The sequence below is a fragment of the Saccopteryx bilineata genome, chromosome 3 (genome assembly GCF_036850765.1).
Source record: "Saccopteryx bilineata isolate mSacBil1 chromosome 3, mSacBil1_pri_phased_curated, whole genome shotgun sequence".
NCBI lineage: Eukaryota > Metazoa > Chordata > Mammalia > Chiroptera > Emballonuridae > Saccopteryx > Saccopteryx bilineata.
Genome location: NC_089492.1, coordinates 254,637,937 through 254,659,384, shown reverse-complemented (window position 1 = coordinate 254,659,384; position 21,448 = coordinate 254,637,937). Strand labels below are relative to the sequence as shown.

The 21,448-nt window shown below is 50.1% G+C and overlaps 1 protein-coding gene and 1 long non-coding RNA gene across 2 annotated transcripts in view; one reads left to right on the top strand and one right to left on the bottom strand.

Annotated features, from left to right (window-relative positions):
* Positions 1 to 21,448, bottom strand: part of LOC136329069 (uncharacterized) — a 29,677-nt gene that overhangs the window by 6,413 nt on the left and 1,816 nt on the right. The window contains exons 2-3 of the long non-coding RNA XR_010730150.1: positions 14,372 to 14,441; positions 1,063 to 1,195 (exon numbers count right to left, since the gene is read on the bottom strand). This is a non-coding gene — a long non-coding RNA (uncharacterized lncRNA). The remainder of the gene's footprint in view (positions 1 to 1,062; positions 1,196 to 14,371; positions 14,442 to 21,448) is intronic.
* On the top strand, positions 7,095 to 8,696 carry FOXE3 (forkhead box E3). Its single transcript, XM_066265018.1, has one exon. It carries the CDS (start codon positions 7,104 to 7,106, stop codon positions 8,019 to 8,021), a length of 918 nt encoding a protein of 305 aa, XP_066121115.1. The 5' UTR covers positions 7,095 to 7,103; the 3' UTR covers positions 8,022 to 8,696.

The following is a 21,448-nucleotide window of genomic DNA, read 5'->3' as shown; positions in this document are numbered from 1 at the left end:
CAGGCGCTAGAGTGGCTCTGGTCGCGACAGAGCGACGCCCCTGGTGGGCAGAGCATCGCCCTCTGGTGGGCGTGCCGGGTGGATCCCGGGCGGGCGCATGCGGGAGTCTGTCTGACTGTCTCTCCCCGTTTCCAGCTTCAGAAAAATACAAAAAGAAAAAAAAAACTGTAAGAAGGCATATTGGACTAAAGCAGTAGTAAAAAACGGGATTAAAAATACCTCTCAGCTCCTCTGTGTGATCCTAGTTGAGTTTTTGGTATCCACTAATGAGTTCAAAATAAAAATGACTGCAAAGTGTTTAAATTAAATGTGGGCACTTACCAGTCACAGTATCATCAACTATTTGAAAGACATTCATACTTGTGTGAGAGAGACACACTGCATCTTTTTACTAACAGCCCTGGGTGCCACGTGGTGTCCAGATGCCTGGATTTTGCTAAGGGAACCCATCGTTAGGATTCACTGGCCTAGATCATCTCGGAGTTCTTCAGGCACTGAAGACTGATGTGTCTAACAAGGGCCACAGGAGTTGTACAACTTGCTCAAGATCTCACAGCAAATGAGTGGCAGATCCCAATGCACTGTCTTCCAGCGTGGGCGCCCTCAGCTCAGCCTGCCTGGCTGGCAGCACCATTCCCCCCCCCAACCTCCCTGGAAATGAGTAGCAGGGAAGCCCAACAGCCCTGAGATTGCTTAGAGTGCAGGCAGAGGTAGATGGCAGAATGCAGTACGCTGACAGCCCAAAATGACATGGAACATGTTTCAGATGCCTGTGTGTGGTTTAAGAGTGGCTGGAATTACACCCTCGGGCTGAGCCAACGTTGTCTGAGTCTGAGCCTAAGCTGAGTCAGGGCCTTGCTGAGGCAGGGACTGCATGGGACCGTCTCGGGCCCGAGCCACAGAGCTGAGTAGCGATATAGCGAGGGCAGGAGGCAGATTCCCACCTGGAAGTCAGGCAAGGGGACCTTTTGTCTTTCCAGACACGTGTAGGCATTTGTTAGCTCGTTCATTCATTGATTCATTCCTTCATTCATTCAGCAAGGTGGTCAGTTAATCACTTACCAAATGCTCAGAGATATGCAGCTCTACAGTCTGGCACAGGGTCCAAGGATGAACTGTGCACAGAGCGAGGCACCAGAGCATATGCTGAAGTCTCTATGTATGGTTGGGCCAGGGGCACTCGCCGGCCTTTTGCCTGGAGAAGGAGAAAGGAAGGAAGTGTTTTTTAAAGAATAAAGTGGTTATTGCTGTGGGTGGTTTTCATAGGACAAGGAGAAGTACACCAGGTAGATCAGAAAAGACTGGAGCCCCTGGCAGAGGGGCAGGTGGGAGAAGCAGTGAGTTCCTTCTCTGCATCTGGATGCGAAACCCTCAGGGTTTTTGTTCACCTGTTTATTTAACAATGTGAAGGCGCAGTCTTTCAGAGGGACAGATAGGCTTCTTGTGAAGTGAGTATCTTAGGAGATCAAGGGGTTGGTAGGAAAAATAACTGTGACTGTATTTTTATGGAGAGCTGGCAAAGCGCGTTGTGCTCATTTGGATTTGCAAAGGCTCAGAGTGGAAGAGGACTTGGCATTTGGCTGAAAGTAGCTCTGTATAGACAGTGTGTGTGTTTCAGGGAAAGCAAGGCACAGGGGGTAGTGAGAAATGAGGCAGGTCAGGTTGTGTGACAACTGCCAGCTGTGTTAATGAGTGGGTCTGACTCCTGAGATAATGAAGTGTCACTGTGGGTGTTTAAGTGTCCGTAACATCCTGGTAGCTGCTGAGTAGAGAAAAAAATCAGAGGGGGAGGCCATGAGCCAATGAGAAGGTGGCTGCAGTTGGCAGTGGGTATGGATATTAGGCTGAACAAGGACTGAGGCACGGGACAAGAGAAGAGAATGGAGGTGGCTGGAGAGAGAGAAAGGAGTAGAGAGCGGTGGCCAGTTAGATCCTGGACTGGTGACAAAGTTGGTTTTAATCCATTCTCTGAAATGGATGGCTAGGGGTTCTCTCTCTTTTCTGGTCTGGAGTGAATGGAATAAAGGGTCTGGCGCCCCCCCCCCCCAGAAACAGAGCCTCAGTTCACACCTCATCACATGCTCAGCCTCCCGTCTTCTCTCTCTAACCTATCTGCTGCCCCACTGATCTCAACAAGGGATGTGAGATCATGTCATTCCCCTGCTGAAGAATTTTCAAAGGCCCCCGGTTGTTTCTAGAGAAAGATCTGAGCTGCATAGGCTGGCAAATAAAGTCAGCTACAGTCTGACCTAATCTACCTTCTTCATTTTGGTTCCTTGACCCTCTCTGTTAGCCACAGTGAATAATAATGGTAAGAACAACAACAAAAATAATGGCCTACTCGTACACAGCATTGTTACATGCCTGGCAGTGTCCTAAGATCGTTAAACACCAAAAGTCTTACCCTTTCCAGTGTAAGACTGGACCATATTCTCTTTTGCCTTCAGATCTTACATCCCCAGTTCCCTTGTCTTGGTATCCAACTTTCAGCCATCTCATACATATTTATTGACCATCAACTTGTGTTAGGTACTATACTGAGTGAACCATAGTACCTGAGTCTAGGGCAGGAGACAGACACATGAAGAGCCAATTAGGTTAAGTGTAACTGTGGAGATATCATAAGAGCAATGAGAAGGAACCTCAAATGCAGCCTGGCATCTGTCCCACCTGGCCAGCTGGAGCTTTACTCCTCCAAGAAACTTTCCTGACTTCACCAGACTAAAGATCCCTCTTCTGTGCCTCTCTGCAAGTTCCTTCTCTGCCCATATTACACAATGAGCACCCTGTATGAGGAGTGACTGTGCGGCTGCCTGGCTCAGGTCCCCCATCCCAGAGGGTGCTCCCTCCACAGGAATCAGGTCCTGCCGGTAAGGCTGGGGTTGCTGCTTCAGGAGCAGCCTGGTTAGGAAAGGCCACACCAGAATGGGGCCCAGCCTGCCCACCCCCCACCAGCCAGGCTGGATCTGTCTACCCCAGGCTTCTGAGGAAGGAGCAGTATCTCAGGCAGCTCTAGTTGTGGGGGTCGTGCAGCAGCCCTCAGGGTCCCTGGATGGCAGGGGGTGAGGAGGGGGTGTCTCTGTAATTTCCTTTGGTTCCTGAGCCCCTTCTGCAGCCTTTGTGCTATGGGATAAGTGGGATTTACAATGGGAGGGGCGCTTTTAGGAATAAATGTGTATGGAGCAGTCTCAAACTAGAAGTATTTGAGGAATAGCCCAGAAAGCCTTATGGGGTCTGGCGACAGCTGAGGCTGGCCTCTTGGACCCTTATTGAGTTAACATAGCTCTTTCTCTCCAGAGCTTTGGAGGGGAAATCACAGAGCTCTCCTAGAAGGGCTGCAAATCTCAGGGTAAAGACCTGAACCAACTCTCAGCCTAAGCCCCTCTCCCAGTCAGGGTGCTTGGGAAGCCCTGGCCCTCAGGCTCTACTTCTGGCCTGGTAGTGCATCCTGGCTGTGGTGCTTTTGTTCAGGTGGGGCTAGGGGCAGGGAGCCTTGGGGCTAATGCTAACAGCTTTGCACAGGGTGGGAATTTCCACTCCTATCTAGGGAGCCATCTATGCTGTGTGCCCTGACCTGGGCCTTTGGCCTCTAAAGGGCAGTGGGAAGGCCGGCCCCAGGGCCAATCCCTGGCCATTAATCCCTCCTGCCAGTCCGAATATCCACCCAGCATGGTCAGACAAAGGACTGTGCAGCCCAGCCACTGTGTTCCTCCCGCCCCAGGGGCTCCACTCAGACGCTAGGCCGCCTGGAATCCAGGCCCATGAGAAAGAGGCCGCCTTCACTGGCCGTCTTATGCCCGGATGCTCAGCCGCATCCCGTCTGGCCCAGGTCCTGTGAAAAGAGGGCCCAGCCACGCTGAAAACATGGATTAGCCCTTGGGCTACCCCCGACCACTGGCCTGCTCGGCTCTGGGAAGCAGGCCCAATGGAGGGGGCCAGGCAGGCACAGAGAAATGGTAAAGTCTGGGTTCTCACCCCTTTGGCCCAGCTCCCTGCACCTCTCCCTGCCCAGGATTAGTGCAGCCAACCACACATGCAGTATCATTTACTGAACATATACTGTGTTCCAGGCTCTGCACATGAACTAGGAAATTGAAAGTACAAGAAAACTGCAGTCTGCCATGGGACATAATAAGAGCCATTCTCTCTACCCCTCTGGTCCCACCACATTAAAGGTGTGAGACAGAGGGCGTGGTAGGGGTCTTCAGCGGGGCTTCAGCCCCAGGGAATACGGGAAAGATGGTAGCTCTCATTCTGAGCCGGAGTCTAACTGCAGCATTATGCTGCACTTGGCTGAAAACATACAGGCTCTGGAATCACTTCTCTGGCTTTGCCTCTCTCCTTTCCCTCCTGGTTTAACTCTGGCTCTCCTATTACCAAGTGACAGTGTGGGCCAGCCCTTTCATACATGACCTCATTTAAATCTCATAACAATGCCGAGGGTTCATTATGGTCCCCATTATGGTTCCTCCATTGGCAGAGGAGGAAACTGAGGCTCATATGAGCAACTGGCCCCAGGTCACTCAGCTCTAAGAGCAGGATCCCACTGCTGCAGTTGCTTGTCTTGCCTTCTTTGGTGAGCTGTTTGTTGTGACAACACTGCCTTGCGTTCCCTATGGCCTGCGCTCAGGCAGTAGAACGCAAGGTGGAGAGAGTATGAGGTGGGACCTGTCCCTGTATAAACTGGCTGACTCTTCAGTGTCATAGGGTGGAAAATTGTCTTTAGATCTCCAACTGCCATCTCCTTCCTCTCTCCTTCTACAGCCCCCTCTGCCCACCATTCTCATAGTTGTAATTGGGTCCCACTCCCCACCAGACTGAGAGTCTCTTCTTCTCTGTCTTTCCTGAGTGCTGGCACAGGAGTGCTCAGGGAATGATGTGGGCTAAGCTGAGGCAGGAGAACTGAAGGAGGGATGGATTTGGAATCCATGTGGAATTGACAGGACTTGCTTGGGCATAGGGGAGGGGAGCCAAAGATGATGTCCATATTTCTGATCTGGGTAGTGAGGGGCAAGGAGTCCATTTGCTGAGATCCAATGCAGGAAGGAAAGCAGGTTGAGGCTGCTGGGAACACTAGGTTGAGGGTGATGTGCAGCGGAAACTTGGAATATGCTGACTAGGGGGTCAGGACAGTGGCTAGGCAGCTAAAGTTTTGAGGGCTGAAAGAACGCTAGTAAATTATTTCTACAGTCTCAGCTTCAAAATATGGTGTTCTTAGAAGGGTCATGGTGCTGGTGCTCTGAACTTGGGGTTTAATTCCAGCTCTGCCATTAGCCGTGTGAAGTCAGGTAAGTCACTCAGCCTCTCAGAGCCTTAGTTTCCTCATATGCAAAACAGGGATAACAGTGCCTACTGGCACAAGGTGTTCATACTTAAGTGGGTGATGGGATAACATGTTTACCTCATTCAAATGCTCAGTAATGATAGCTATTATCGCTGAGACTGAAGCTCAGAGAGAGGGGCCCTTGAGCCTTCAGTACGAATTTTGGGCCACAGGGGCATTCCACATCAGGGTCAGAACTGGGGAGAAGCACTTAGGAGCCCGAATTTAAGGAGACCCTGACTCTCAAGTATTGACCCTGCACTTGCACCACCCTGAGATTGTGTCCCCTTAAATTTAGGCCTTGGGGATGCCACGTATCTGTCCTACCCCAAGCCCTACACTTTGATCGCGCCTGTACCCAAGACAAGGCTCCTTTACCCTTTGTCTCCAAGCCAGGGCTGGCTCTCCCATTACTTTTAAGAGTTTTCCTGAAATAGGCTCAGGATAGCATCACCTCTGGATAGTGGTGATAGGTGGCACTTTCCAGAGTGAGTTTTTTCTTTTGAATTCTTTTAAATCTATTGAATTTAGAGAGAGAAGAGAGGAAGAGAAAGAGGGAAAAAACCCCCACACAGATTTCTTGTTCCACTATTTATGCATTCATTGGTTGATTATTTTATGTGCCCTGAGCAGGGATGAACCTTTGTATATAGGGATGACACTCTAACCAATCGATCTACCTGGCCAGGGCCCCAGAGTGAGTTTTTAATAAAATCTGCTAAGATCTCACCCCCCACCCCAGCCCCACTGAGATGTGAGTGTGGCATTTGTGTCAGTAAGCAGCTCTCTCAGACATCTGGTCTGTAGAAGCACTTGGGGTCTCTCTCTGACCAGTAATGGCTCCTTGGAACTTTGGGCTGTGCAGGTGTGTGTTCTGTGGCCCTCTCAGTGTGCATATTGTGTGTGTGTGTGTGTGTGTGTGTGTGTGAGAGCAAGGGAGCCCCTTTTCTAAAACAGAAAGGATATAGAGAAGAGGCAGCCAGAAAGCCAACTCCAAGTTTTTTACTTTTCAGGGCTCCTGATTTAAAGCAGTCAGTCTTCTGCCACTTTTCAAAGGATGCTCACAAGTGTTCTGGATGGGACAGGCTTGTGGGGCAGATAGGAGAGAGATGGTGACTGTGCAGCCACCAAACAACTTGCCGCTAGACAAAGTCAACTTCCTTACTTCCCACCCTACCGTCTCTATTGCCCAGTTTCTGAGTGTGGTCCAACACTTCCCTGCCCAGCACAGCGTTAGGTCGTTGAAGGCTGGCGAGGCAGCCCTGGGTGGCTCTCATTTCTGTCCCAGCTGGGGTTGGGTGGACAGGGAGGAGGCTGGGAGAGAAGGATGGAGGGGACCAGACTCAGCTGGGAGAAGCATATTGGGAGGGAGCCCAGAGAGTGCGCTGAATGGGTGGATTTGTGATTGGCATTGACCCAAAAGTAGGAGGTTGAGGGAGATCTGAAAGTAAAGGGAGCTGATGAATTCGGTGGGACTGATGAATCCGCCAGGGGCCAGGCACTGACCCAATGGAGATGGGGCAGAGATGAGGCTGAAAAAGACTGACCGAAAGGGAGGAGGGGCAAAATGTAGGGCAGGGGGCTGGAAGCATGGTAAGGGGATAGGGAAATCACGAAGGGTGGAGGCGCTGGCCAGTGGGAAAGGTCCGAGCCTTCTGCCCTGGTCAGGGGGCGGAGAAGGGAGCTGTGCCCATATAAGGCAGGTCAGCGACCCCTGCCTTCTCCCAGCAGCGCAGCGCGGGCAGGGGGCCGCCGCCTCCCCTCGGCTGGGCGCAGCGACATGGAACCCCCCGTCGCCTTCTCGGGCTTCCAGGCCCTGCCCTCGGTCGCGCCGTCGAGGCCGCCGCCGCCTACGCCGCTCGCGGGAGCCGAGCCCGGGCAGGAGCCCGAGGAGGCGGCTGCGGGCCGCGGGGAGCCGGAGCCCGCACCCGGCCCAGGCCGGCGCCGGCGGCGGCCCCTGCAGCGCGGGAAGCCGCCCTACTCGTACATCGCGCTCATCGCCATGGCGCTGGCGCACGCCCCGGGCCGCCGCCTCACGCTGGCCGCCATCTACCGCTTCATCACCGAGCGCTTCGCCTTCTACCGCGACAGCCCGCGCAAGTGGCAGAACAGCATCCGCCACAACCTCACGCTCAACGACTGCTTCGTCAAGGTGCCCCGCGAGCCGGGCAACCCGGGGAAAGGCAACTACTGGACGCTGGACCCGGCGGCCGCCGACATGTTCGACAACGGCAGCTTCCTGCGGCGCCGCAAGCGCTTCAAGCGCGCCGAGCTGCCTGCGCCCGCGCCCAGCGCCGCCGGCCCGCCGCCCTGCCCCTACGCGCCCTGCCAGCCCGTCCCCGCGCTGCTCGCGCCGCCCCCCGCCGCCCCGGGGCCCGCGCCGCCCGCGCGCCTCTTCAGCGTCGACAGCCTGGTGAGCCTGCCGCCGGAGCTGGCGGGGCTGGGCGCGCCCGAGCCGCCCTGCTGCGCCGCGCTCGACGCCGCCTTCCCGCCCTGCGCGGCCGCCGTCTCCCCGCAGCTCTACGCGCCGGCTCCGGACCGCCTGGGGCTGCCGCCGGCGCGCCCTGGCCCCGGCCCGCTCCCCGCCGAGCCGCTGCTGGCCTTGGCGGGGCCGCCAGGCGCGCTCAGCCCGCTTGGCCCGGGGGAGGCCTACCTGAAGCAGCCGGGCTATGCGCCGGGACTGGAGCGCTACCTGTGAGCCCTTCCCCCACGGGCAGGAACCGCCTGGGGGTCCCCTCGCCTCCAGGACTGGGGCGCTGCCTGCGAGAGCCCCCACCTCTTCTCGTGGCTTGGGCCCACCTCCGAGCTCCCCATCGTCGCCTCTTGGACTGGGCACGCCTGTTATCTCTTTCTGTGTCTCCCATCCATGGGGAGAATCCCACCATCTCTCCACTGGCTTGAACCTCCTCCCCCAATATGTGACTCCTCATTTCTTCCCTTTCCACTGTGAGCCCCCATCTCTGCGCTTCCACAGCGCTGTTTTGGGTTCCATGTACCCGACCTTGATCACCACCCAGGAGCCTTCACCCCAGGGTTTCGGTGAATTCCAAGCCTTGAGAAGCCAGGCCTTTGCTCTCAAGCCACCTCCCCAACTGTATCCTTATTTCTTCAACCTTCCCTCGGGCTTTTAAAACACATTAGAGGTCAGACTCCTGGGTTGATGATTCCCTCACTCTCTTCCCTTCCTGTCCCATAAGTTTGATCTCCACCCCCACTTACTTGTCTGTCCTCAGTTTCTTCTCCCCCCTTCCACACAGACACGCCTGGCTGCGCTGTTCCAGGCCCCACGACAGTTCTTCAAAATTTCTGAGACAAGCAGCACCAGGGGCTCCTGATTGAAAGGGGAGTTAGTGAGCTACCCACCATCTGGAAGATTTAGGACTGACTCATTAGGTTATTATTTTTAAATTAAAAATGGTTTGATTAAAAAGAAAGAAGAAAGCTTTCTCTGGGCTCAGTGTGCTGGCTGTTGACTTGGGGGAGTGGCCCGGGAAGATAGTGAGTGAGCTTTGTTTAGGATCTTTGATTGTCACATAGCATGAGCCCTTTGTGAATTATCAGGCAGAGAGGTTCATGACCTAGGATTAGGATGGGACTAACCATAGCTGTACACACAGTAGGTCTAGTAAACTGCATCACCTGCAGCATCCCAGAGGCTGGTAGAGATGAGATGGATGTGCACATGAGTGTATTTGGCCAGTGGGTATGTCTGCTATGTGTGATTACTCCCAGCTTCCATGCATAAGAAAGCATTAGCCACTCCTCCAAGTACTTACTGAATGTGCCAAGTGCTGTGCTAGGCTTTGGGAATAAATACACCACTAAACAAATAGCCAAGATCCCTGCCACATAGTGCTTAGGAACCAGTGGGGAAGAGACATTGCCATTCACTCCTCAGAGAATTAAGTGCTCTGTAGCCTTGGCCTCAAAGTGCAGTCCATGGACTTTCATCAGCTCCCAGGATGAAACGCATCATCTTGTTAGAAATGCAGACTCTCAGGCTTCACTGAATCATTAGATTCTGCATCTTAACAAAATTTTCCTGTGATTAGTATGCACAGTATTCTGAAGAAAAGGCACTAGGCTAAAGCTGAATATTCAGTTTAAAAGGCTAAAGCTTCCTATTTAAAGAGTGGTACCAGGCTGCAGAATCACAGTCCACCCCCCACCCCCCACCCCACACACATGCACACTTCTGGAGTTAGGGCCCTGCAACATCAGCTAGCTATGCCCCTTGTCTTCTTTTACTAAATTGGGAGCTGGGGTTGCAGGGACCTGCGCCAATTCAGGATTGTCCGCAGCACCAAGGACAGGGCGACACCGAGCTGACTCAGAGGGTGCTATATGAGGGAGGGAGTTGGCCTTTGACCCTGTCCTGCTCTCTGGTACTGATCCAACTGCTAAGCATCAGACTTCCCCAAGCTCTTCTGGGGAAGAAATTGTCTAATAGGGTTGAAATTGGTTGTGGGGAAAGCTGAGGAGGGGATCAGTGTGTCTTGAACCCCAGGTGAGCATGATTTGCATGTTGGACATTCCTGATGCACCTCTCTTAAATACAAGCTTTTAAAGCTCTGGGGTGGTGATGCAGGGTAAGGCTGGAAAGTGGGCAGCTCGTGGAGGAGGATGGTGCAGGAAATCTGAGAAGGCAGGAAAGGCCGTCTTTGGAGGTAGGGCAGTAGGTCTGCACAGTCTGGTATGAAACACCCTGGTTAGACTTCCTCCCCAGCTGTTAATCTGTTAATCCCTTTGAGCAAGAGTCAGATTGCATTTGCCTGATGCATAGCAGCTCTTCACTTAATATTTGTTGAATGACTGGCTGACTGATTGAATCCCTAGTGTCTATTGTGCCTGACTGACTGAATAATGACTGGGTTGACAGTACTTTGGCACATTCTTACATAGTCTCACTTGCAATCCTCACAGTGACCTGCAAAAGAGGTGGAGGTGGAGGTGGAGGCTATTTCCCCATTTGTCCAATGAGAAAATTGCCCCTCCTGGGGCCCAGCAGGTAGCAAAGATTCAACCTGGTTCTCTAAAGAGTACAGCTCCACAAAGATCAAAATGCAAATATTTTTCTGCTCCAAATGGTATCACAGCCTCTCCTCCTGCCTCAAAACACCTTTTGATAAATTCTTTCCAAATTCAAGAACTTTCCAGGGAAGGAGAGGACCCTTCTCAATCCGCTAAAGCCAGGAAGTGCTTCTTGAGCTCTGAATTTCATTCTTGCCACTAACATGCATGTGGGTCTCTGTTCCTGGGATCCTGGAGCAATGAGAACAAGGTGGGAAGTGTCTGAATGGAAATACTAAAAGGGTCACGGCTGAACTAGAAAGTCAAAAAGATTTCCATTTAAATACCTCTTTATTCATTCATTCAACAGTATGGAGGGCTCACCATGTGCCAAGCCCTGTGCCAGACTCTGAGGCCCATGCAGACACAAATACGAGACTGCCAATGCCATCAGAGTTCATTATCTGGGAACCTATGTGTCACAGAATGCCCTAAGAATTCTGACTCTTGGGTAGATGTTGAGGACACAAAACAAAGCTTTACTCCAACTCCGTCTTTACAAAGCAGTAAGCACTTTTTATCTAGAAGCAAGATTTCAATATGGAGGTATTCTTTTCTCCTACCTCTCTTTTTTTTTGGGGGGGGAGAAGAAAATACTCTGAATGGAAACTTCAGAATCATTAAGCAAATACTTATCCCTTCATTCTTATAGAAACCTGGAAGTCATCTTTAATCTGAAGACACATTTTTTTAACACCTAATTATTGTTTTTATTGAATTGAAACAAGCATAAAATCTAACAGGTCAAATAGCAATGACAGGGTTTAAATGGTGCCGTGTCCCATTCTCAGGGCCCTGCTTTGTTTCCTAGAAGCATCTACTTTCAATTCATATCTGTCTCTATTGGAATATACTTTCATATTTCCATGCTTATACTCCTCTCTCAAAATAGTAATGATTAACCTCCTATATTATGATAGATTACCATTTATTTACCTTTAAAATCTCCATCTCTTTCCCAAATTACCAACTCTTGGTTAAATTAGTTTTTAGCATTTGCATACTATTTCTATATGAAAATCTGTTCTCTGGTAGCTACTAATGCACCATGACTACAATTTTGGGGGGAGAGGAGTGCAACTTTTAATATTTCCTGGAGTTTAATGCCTTAGTTTTTTCTTTTGCTTACCCTTCTTTGTGTCCATGGCTAAATCTACCCTAATTTTCACGAGGTTGGACTTATCAGGAAATCTATCGTTGCTTTTGGTTGTTGTGTTTTTCTTTCCTGGGGGCACCTCTCCCCTCGCCCTCCGTCCTCCTGCGCCAGTCTGGGCTGATTACTCTCCATGTCTGCTGCACAGATGTGGACCTGTTTCCCTTCACTGTTTTCCTTGGAATTCCCTCCATCTCTATCCTGTGTTGGATTCTCTGCTTCCTGGATTCTATATCTTCCGTTTCTTGGTTTATTTCCTCGTTTTAGTCAAGGTCAGTTTGGGGGGATATTTTGCACATCTGAAATTAAGATGATTATTTTAGCAGGAGAAGCTAAGTGTGCACTTTGACAATGAAATGGTTCAGTTAAAGCTGTGTTTTTGTAGCCTTTTATTCTTTGGGTGGGGTGGGAGCCAAGGAAGAGGGAATGAGAGTTTGTTTCTCAGGTTCAGTATGCGCTGACTCCTAGGAAGGTGGGAAGGTGACTTGTGTTATGGAAATGAGGGGTTCATGTTTTTGGTTAGAGGGTAAAGGCAGAATTCTGAGTTCCTTATAGGAGTAAGTGAGGTGAGGGGTATGCTTCCTGATTTAGGGGGACTTGGAGCACAGGAAGAATGACTTTGGGCCCAGAATGGTGCTGAGCTGGTTAGAGGGCCTGATGGAAAGAGGCCAACATCACCCTGGCACATGAAAAATTACATAGGAAAGTGACAGCCTTGGCAGGGACACTGGACACATAACAACAGAGAGGCTCCATTAGGGGATTTGGGGAACTGTGGGCTTCACCTGGGAAGGCAGAAGTAAAAATAAGCAATGTGGAGAACTCACCGCTATAGTGACTGGGTCTTTTTTTTTTTTTTTTTTTTTTTTTTACAGAGACAGAGAGAGAGAGAGTCAGAGAGAGGGATAGACAGGGACAGACAGACAGGAATGGAGAGATGAGAAGCATCAATCATCAGTATTTTTTTGTTGTTGCACATTGCGACACCTTAGTTGTTCATTGATTGCTTTCTCATATGTGCCTTGACCTCAGGCCTTCAGCAGACCGAGTAACCCCTTGCTCGAGCCAGCGACCTTGGGTCCAAGCTGGTGAGCTTTTGCTCAAACCAGATGAGCTCATGCTGGCGACCTTGGGGTCTCGAACCTGGGTACTCAGCATCCCAGTCCGTTCTATCCACTGCGCCACCGCCTGCTCAGGTGTGACTGGGTCATTTTTAAGCCCACGTGAAGTAACTCTTTGGGAGATCCTAGACCTATGAGGTGGGGGTGGGGGGGTGACTTTTCAAGATACAGAAGGCTAAAATAATCACCTTTTTAAAGGAAAAAAAATCTGTGGACCTCCAGTATTGTCTTTAATTTTTTAAAATTATAATGTCATGTAGTATGGCTAGCTATAAATTCTTAATTAGGCTTGTATCTCTTATGCAACTATAAAACAAAATTTTAATAAATTAAATTCAAACAGCTATAAAATAAAAATTCAAACTCACAATGTTAATAAAATGTGAAATATTGTTTTACTGAAACCACGTCACTTGCACCTTGAATGTGACCCAGACTGCGCCTTCTCAGGCTTTTGGGTTTGGTATGCCTTGAGCCATGTGATGAGTAAAGTCACCCACCTTTTTTTTTTCTTTTGAATGTACTGCCAATATTCCTTCAGATAGCAAGCCATGCCACCAACTGGCCCAAATATAGCAGTTACTTACAAAGTTCACATTGTTTTTTTTGCCTTATCTCAAGATTAAAATAGCATTACTTGATAACAAATGCAAGTGGAGACTTTATAAATATTTTTTTCTCTGATATTTATGATATCAGGTGGTCATCTAAGTGATCCAGAATGTGCTTATGTGAATATGTTTTAAGATTATTATTGCAGTGAACACACAACATTAAAAAAAGTGGTCATAAATTCCTACATGTATAAGAATATGTTCTTGGGCCACATTTTGAACGAAGCACTTGGAAATTTTAAAACACTTTAACTCTTATGTTAGAGGAAAGTTGAAATTATAGACTATTTATAAATTAATAAAGGTGAAAACAGTACATATTAAAATCCATAGAATGTGCTCAGAGGGAATTTTATAGCTCTAAATACTCCAGTAGAGAGAAACTTGGGTAGGGTGGGGAAGCCAATTAAAAGGCTACTGCAGTGTGACCAGAAGTGGCACAGTGGATAAAGCGTCCTCCCAGAACACGGAGGTCGCAAGTTCTAAACCCCGAGTTGCTGGCTTGAGCAGGGGATCGTCTATATGATCCCCAAACTCTCCACCATGAGCCCAAAGGTCGCTGGCTTGAGCAAGGAGATACTGGCTCGGCCCCAGTCAAGGCATATCTGAGAAGCAATCAATGCACAACTAAAGTGAAAGCAACTATGAGTTGATGCTTCTCCCCCAACTCTCTTACTGCCTCTCTCTCTTACTCTCAAAAAACATTTATATGTATATAGCTATATATATATTTAATTTATAAAAATATATATATGAAAGATGACTGCAGTATCCAAACAGGAAGGGATGGTGGCTTGGTAGAGGTAGCAGTGGCGATACACAAAAGTACATGTCCAATGTCCAAAGGTAAGGAAACAGTCAGCCATCGGCTAAAACTTTCCTAATTCCATGGACATTGCAAACTTTTCCACTTAATCATAGCCTCATGTCACTGACCCTGAAAGCTTGGGAGTGGTTATTTGGCTGGTAGGTACCCTGGCCTGGCTTGACTGATTTAAGGAGTAACTAATCTTAAAAGACCTATTATTACAGAGCAAACAGAAAACACTGTCTAGAGACCACAGGGGCTCATAAAGGCTATGTGACTTACCCAGGTTAAGCTTCAAAATGATGATTCAGAACTCTATCCATGTCCACCTGACTCCAGTCATTCTTCTTCTCTAAGAAAGAGGACAATGGAGGTAGAAACTTGGTGGAGAGCTCCAGGCACCAATCAATTTCCTCAGTTCATTCCAATACATATTCCCCACCTCTCACACCCACAGTCTGGAGCAGGAAAGGTTTCCAAGCCAAGTGACAGGTTTTGGTTTCCTTTATCTTTCTGCTTTCCTTTCCTCCCTCTTCCAGGCTTCCTTTCTCCTTTCCCTTTCCTGGTACTGTTGTCCTCTTTCTTCTCCCTTCACCAATTTTGTGGAGACAAAAGCGCCACCTGTTGGCCACCTTGTGTGCACCTGATCAAATGATCAGGAAATCAGTGGAATGAAGCCAGAATCCATTTTGATGGTATGTGGGGTTGAGGGCGACTTCTGGTGACTGAAAGGCACTTGCTCCAGTGGGAAACCCAAATGTTTGGTGTGTGAGAGAAAAACTGGCTGTAGTTACCACCTCCTCTGGGAAATCCTCCCAGATCTTTGATCCTCCTCCCAGCTGCCACCCCATTCTTCTTGGAAGCCCTTGGTAGCCTTCCCCTGTAAAGGGGCTGCAAATGGGAGTGGGGTGGGTGATTCTAGGTGCAAAGATCTACTCTGTAAGAGGAAAACAGAGGAAAGCATGATGGGCTGAGGTCATTAAACCAGAGGTCTAGTCCCTGGTCAAGCACTTAGGCAAGGGCTTCCCTTTCTCTGCCCTTCACAGGAATTCACAACTTTCTCTCCCTCTGAGAACTCAGAGATGAATCAGATACTGCCCCTGATCAGAGGAGTCAAATATTGGTGGATGACAATATAGTGTGCAGAGTGCTGACAAGATGAGGCAGCTACAGGTTACCTTAGTCATTTGCCAAATGGGGCCTCTGCTGCAGGCTCCTCTGGAACAGAATATGCCCTGTCCTCTCTGCCTGGGTGGAATGGCCTTTGTAACTGCTATCCTGCCCTGCCCAGCTGGGGGTCTCCCAGGACAGAGCTTGTGTCTTCTCTGTCCACTGTTCCCCTCACTGGGCAGCCTGGCTAGGGCTTGGCCTGCCAGGCTTTGGCCTGAGCTACCCCTTGTCTAGAGGCTGGACTTGAGGTTTGGGAGGTGGAGTAGAATAGTCTGTGCAGGTAGTTCAGGGTGGAACGGCACCTCAGTGATCTCAGGAACCCAGGACTCTTCTCTCTTGTAACTTTGTTGTTTGTGAAATTCAACTCAAACTAGTTTAAGCAAAAAGGGGAATATCTTTGAATGTCTGGAAAGTCTAAGGGTTTTAGTTTTAGGCAAAGCTGGGAGACTCAACACTCTTATTATTATGCTCTGTCTCTCTCTTTAGGCTGTTTTCCTCTGCATGACAGGGAGGATGGCCGCTGACAGTTAAGCCTATGTGCTTATCTTCTAATTCCAAATGAGAAGCATCCCTCCAAGATCCATATGTCCCAAAGCCCCAGAGTCCATATCTCCTAGAGTCCCAGAGTCCATATATCAAACCTTGTAGAAGCAGTGATTGGCTCAGCTTAGGTCACTTACTGCTGCCTGGACCAATCACTGGGCCTGGGACTTGCAATGCTATGTTGGATCCAACTGAGTTGCCCGTCTTCTCTTGGAGGGAAGTGTGAGAGGGATAGAAATTGAATAGTACCATCAGGACCACATAGAATATGGGAGAGGAGGTCTTAACCAACAGAGAAGTGGGACACCCAAAAATCGTAAACATGTTCAGCTCACCATGCTAAGGCGATTGAGTTTTACATTATAAGCAATGGGGAGCCTCTAGAAGATTTTGGCAGGGTTTGGCTGGTATGATTGGTCACAAACATTTTATTTTTAAAATTTTGCTATTCATTTATTTTAAATTATATAATAATTGAAATACAGTATATTAGTTCTTAGTGTACAACATAGTGATTCAACATTTACATACCTTACAGAGTGATCACAATAAGTCTAGTAACCATCTGTCACCATTATAGTTACTACAGATGTTATCAACTCTGTTCCCTATGCTGCACTGTATATTACATCCTCATGACTTAGTTTATAACTAGAAGTTTGTTGCAATAATTTCAAAGAAGGAAACTGAGGCAGAGAGCACAAAAGAGAAATCCAATGACTGTTGGGGTCAGGGACCATGAAAAATTTCTCTGTGATAGGGAAATATGATATGTTTTCCTCCCCTCAGGGATGGAGTCTGGAGGGGGGAGAAACAATGTCAGTCCTCAGAACACCTATTTCTACTGAACACTTATATAAGACAACAGAAAGAGATGTCACTCCATTCATTCTTCATTCATTCATTCATTCATTCATTCATTCATGTGTCCATATAACTAACATTAATTACCTACTATGTGCTAGGTTTTGTGGCTGGCAGAAAGTAGAGGGATTAATAACAATGATAATGATGAGAAATAGTTATTGAGTTCTCTCAAAGTATCAAGCACTGGGCTAAGTGCTTTATATGCATTATTTCATTTAATCCTCACAACAATTCAATGTGGTAGGTACTACTTTTATCCCCATTTGGAGGAAGACAGATGAGGATAAAAACAATATAATGTTTGTTTTTCAAGAAGCTTTCAATGGACAAAGGATGTTTGGAAAACAAATCATGACAACAGAGGGAGTTAAGTCTTTGGGAGCACAGAGGCAGGGGTCCCTCACAGCCTGGCCAATGTGAGGTGTTGTTGAGGGGAAGCTCCTTATAAAGCTTGACATTTGAAATGGATGAAGGATTAGGAATGAGCCAGGCAGGAGTGAGCCTGAGTGAAAAGGTGAGAAAGAGCAAATCAGTTATGAGTAGAGTGTAAGGGTTAGAGGCGAAGCTGGACATGGAGGCAGTGGCCAGGCTGCCTGGTAGCCCATGCAGACCAGCACCAACAGCATCTCTGAGAAGGCCTCAAATTGCATGGCCAGTATCATTGGGGCCTTATGCAAATTATATGCAAACCAACCTCCCAGCTTCTGCCTTAACTTTATCATTTCAAGCTCTGGAAGGACTTGTACTGCTGACTAAAGGCTCAGCAGCACCCTCCGGGTGTGTATTAGCCACAGAAGTTTCTCAGCCCCTCCCTCCCTTCCCAGGGCAGAGATGAGGATGATATTTGCCTGAATTGAGACTGTTCCCACCCTCCAGCTGACCTGCTTATTGAGACATTTAGCCCACTCCTGAAATTTGGAGCCCTTCAAAGTAGCTTAATCTGAAGCTGGGGTTGGGGGAAGGAAGAGTCTGACCTCCCAATGAAGCTTTGTCCTCCTTTCTTCCTTAATGCCCCATCCTGAAGCACTGACTCATCCCACCAAGTGCCCTCTGCACTTTCCCTCTTTCATGTCAAAACTCTTCCAGCCAGTCCTTTCCCCTTAAAATGAGCCCCCCACACACACACACATCACCTGTTCCCCATCCAGGTGACTAGAGAGAGCTTTGGTCTGGGGAAAAGGACTAGTGATCTAGTTTTACCTCTGCTACCAATTTGCTCTATGACTTTGGACAAGTTAGCCCACTCTCTAGGTCTCAGTTTCCCCATATGGGAAGCAGACCTTGAAAACCTACAGTCCAATTTTGGAATAAATGACTTTAGTCTTACTTTACTGGGCAAGGAGGAGCAGGAAGAAAAACAGCACACCCAGCATGCAATGAAAAGGGTGAGTGGTGTGGATGGATTAAAGGTCTCTCTGTAGAAAGGCGAGGCTGGAAGCAGGTGGGTGTGCTGTGTTGGGTGCTAGCGCTGGAGTAGAGGGTTCAGCTTTTAGGTTCCGTGGAGCTCAAAGCCGAAAAAAAGGAAGATACATTGGGCTTTTGCAAGAGGCGAGAATTCAGCAGGGTTTTGGAGCATAGGTACAGATTGGGGAAGGAACCAAGCATGCTCAAGGAGGTCCGGAGGTTCTCAGTCTCGGGATGAATTTGTCAAAGGGGTGGGGTGGGGAAGGAAAGCTCTGGCTCCAGACCTCCTCGTCCAATTCCTGACTGTGTGGATGTTCGGTTCCTCCAGAGGGCGCTGTTCCCCAGGAATCCGTAACCAGCGTCTTCAAATCAAGGCCAGGACTCCCGCAGATCCCTAGCCCTATTTGAGTGGGACTTCCGCGGCTTGACATCCCCTCCAGAGGAGGCGAACCTAACCTTACGGCTTCCACCTCTGCTTAGGGATCGGAAAGGCTAAACGCGTGCTCGTGTGGTTGCCTAAGTTGCCAAGTTCAGACGGCTCAGTACCCTCTCCCTCCGGCCTGCTGCCCCAATTCAGGGCCCCGGAGGGGCGTCGGGCTCCCGAGGTTGACTGCTCCAGCCGCGTGTAATCGGAAGGAGGCTGGTCCCCCTGGCTGTCTCCCCCCTCCGCCTGCCGTCCTCTCAGACACCTGCTCAGGCTCGCACCCTCACACGGCCTCTTCCCTGCCAGGTTCTCGCTGCGGGCTCGGAGGGGGGTTACAGTCCCCTAACCGGGTCGCGCGGCTTCAGGCCCCGGAGACAGGGCAAGGCCTCCAGGGCAGGACCCGGCACGGCTCCGCGTTCCGGAAGGGAAGACTCGGGACAGGCGCCGGGGGCTCGGCGAAGTATTCGGGCACGCAGAGTCACTGTTACTGCAGGGGCACGCCGACGATACACGCGTGGACAAAAAATTGGACCCTCTGACCCAGAAATTCAGGACGCACTTAGACATCAGGGGCACTAGACCTGAGGCTCAGCTCCGACAGATCTGGACGCGTCCCCTCATCCCCGTCGGGTCTTCCGGGCGCGTGGAGCCTGCCCTCCCGCGGTCGCTGCGAAGCTGGCCGCCAGGTCGGGGGGTTTGGGAGCCGCGCTGTTCTCAGCATTTCCTGATCTCGCAACTCTCTTCCCACGAACAGGCCCCGCAGCTCGCCCTAGTCTCACCCGCCGCCCAGGTCTCCAGTCATAGGGCACTCCAGTGAGCCCCACCACCACGTAGTCCTGGGTAGACAGGGCTGGGGAGGGACTGTGGCCAGGCGTAATGGAAGGAAAACATTTCTTCCTAGAAGTGGAGGGTACAGAGGTGTGGGGGGTGCCGGAGAAGCCCTGGACTCGTGAGGGGTGGACAGCTGGGCTTCGGCCGTGAAGGCGCACACTCTGCAGGCCCTTTCAGTGCTGGTGCTTGGAGAAGGGTCCTTAGCCGGACTCCCCCTGAACTCCGATCCAGCATCCTGCTCCTGGGCGTAGGGAGCCCCGCCGTCTAAGGTTCGCCCAGCCGGTCACAGATCTGGAGTCTCTTGTCTCCCAGCCCAGCCAAGGGCGCCGATTGCTCTGGAGCAGGGGAAGATCTGGGCTCAGGGGATGTAATGGCTGCGCCCAAACACTGTCCAGAGCTTCAGCCCCGTGGAGGGGCGGGAATAGGGGGGCGGCTGCGTGAGTCTTGCTATTTTCCCCGAGGCTGGCCAGGTATGTAAATAAAAAGAGAGAAGTGTATAGGCGTTGTATTTCCTATCCCAGCTAATGCCGCGCTTTGCAGCGGGCCATACGAAGGGACGGATCTCTGCATTCGCGGAACTCGAATCCGGGGAAGGCCGTGGCCCATCGGTCCACGCAGCCACCCGCCTCTAGGTAGCTCAGCTCAGCTCTTCGCCAGTTTCGCGATGGGCTTAATTATATTTTCATAATCAGCTGAGATTCTTTTGAGCTCGAATAGCGTGTCTACGTGGACCACAAGAAGAGAAAGGAGGAGCCACACGGGAGAGAGCGATCCGCCCACTGATAGCAACACATCTCAACAAACACAACAACTTCTCCATGTTATCCAAACATTTTGGAATGGAAAACTTTCGAAAGGGTGCCCCCGAAACTCTTCCTCCCAGTTGTTTCTGGGCTGCTCAAGGGAGGTGGCCAAATAGTGAAGCAGAGGAAGAAAGAGCCTGGGCATGACTTCTTGTAACCAAATCCCGCAGATCCTGTTGCCTCCTGCTTCTTGAAGGCTGCAGGCAGAGGTGCTGGAGCCCAGACCCTGGAAAAGCGCCCAGTGTTTCCCAGAAGGGAGTGACAGACTAACAGGGGGGTCACAGAGGAAAGAAAGGCCAGTCACGGGAGAAGGGGAGAAACTAAAGGAATCCTGAGTTCCAGGTCGCCCTTTTTCCAGCAACCAAGTGCACTTACTCCTGGCATTTCTCAAAACAAATGGGCCCAGAACCTTGGGATGGATGAGAAGCTCCCAGAAACACCTCTCTTCAAGCATGAGTGGATCCGGGTCAGAGGCTTAGCAGTCATTTGGATAAACAGATCAGGACTGGACTAGGTGTCCAGACACTTGGGTCTAACCTAGCTAGGAGTAAGGAGAGCTTCAGAATCTGGCAAGTCACGTGATCTCCTGGGCCTCGATTTCCACTGCTGAAAAAGTGTGTGTGCGGGAAGGGGGTCCAGATGATTCCTTAAAATCACGCACAACTTCCACTTTGCAGAACAAGGTCTGGGAGCCTGCATCCCCTTTCCCTAACCTGAGTCTCAACAGCAGGGTGAGGAGCAGAGCCAGGCAGAGGCAGGGGCCAGCAGCTGCAGCTGCTCTGCAGAGCTCTGCCTGTAGCATTAGAACCAGGGTATCTGGGCAGCAAATGCCTCAGCAAGTCTTTCCTGAGTTTGGGCAGGGGCTGGAGCTTATGGAACCAGGAGAGCTCTGGCAAGGAAAGAAATGAAGACATTTAGGTGAGATGGAGCAGGATGGTACCAGTCTTGTTTTTCAATTAGACACTAGCAGAGCTGAGCTGCGTTGGAGTTGTTGGGTGGTAGATAATGAAATCGTCTGTGAGGTGAGAGAGACCTAGCAAGCTGGGTGTATGTGTAGAGTTGCCAGATAAGGTTAATTTGCTAAATCTAGCACCCTAGGTATGTGAGTTGATCTGGACTCATAGAAGAAACTTTTCTCCAGAGCGCCCCACCACCACACCCTGGATAGGCTTATCACCTAGGAAAATCCAAATCCAAGTCTCTGCTCAATTTCCTGCCCATGGCTTAAGGAATGGACCTCTTCTCTTTTTCTCAAGAATAGTGTTTATGCAGGTCCAGCACATAGGTGGATCCTCTTGGTTTGAGGATCCAGAATGG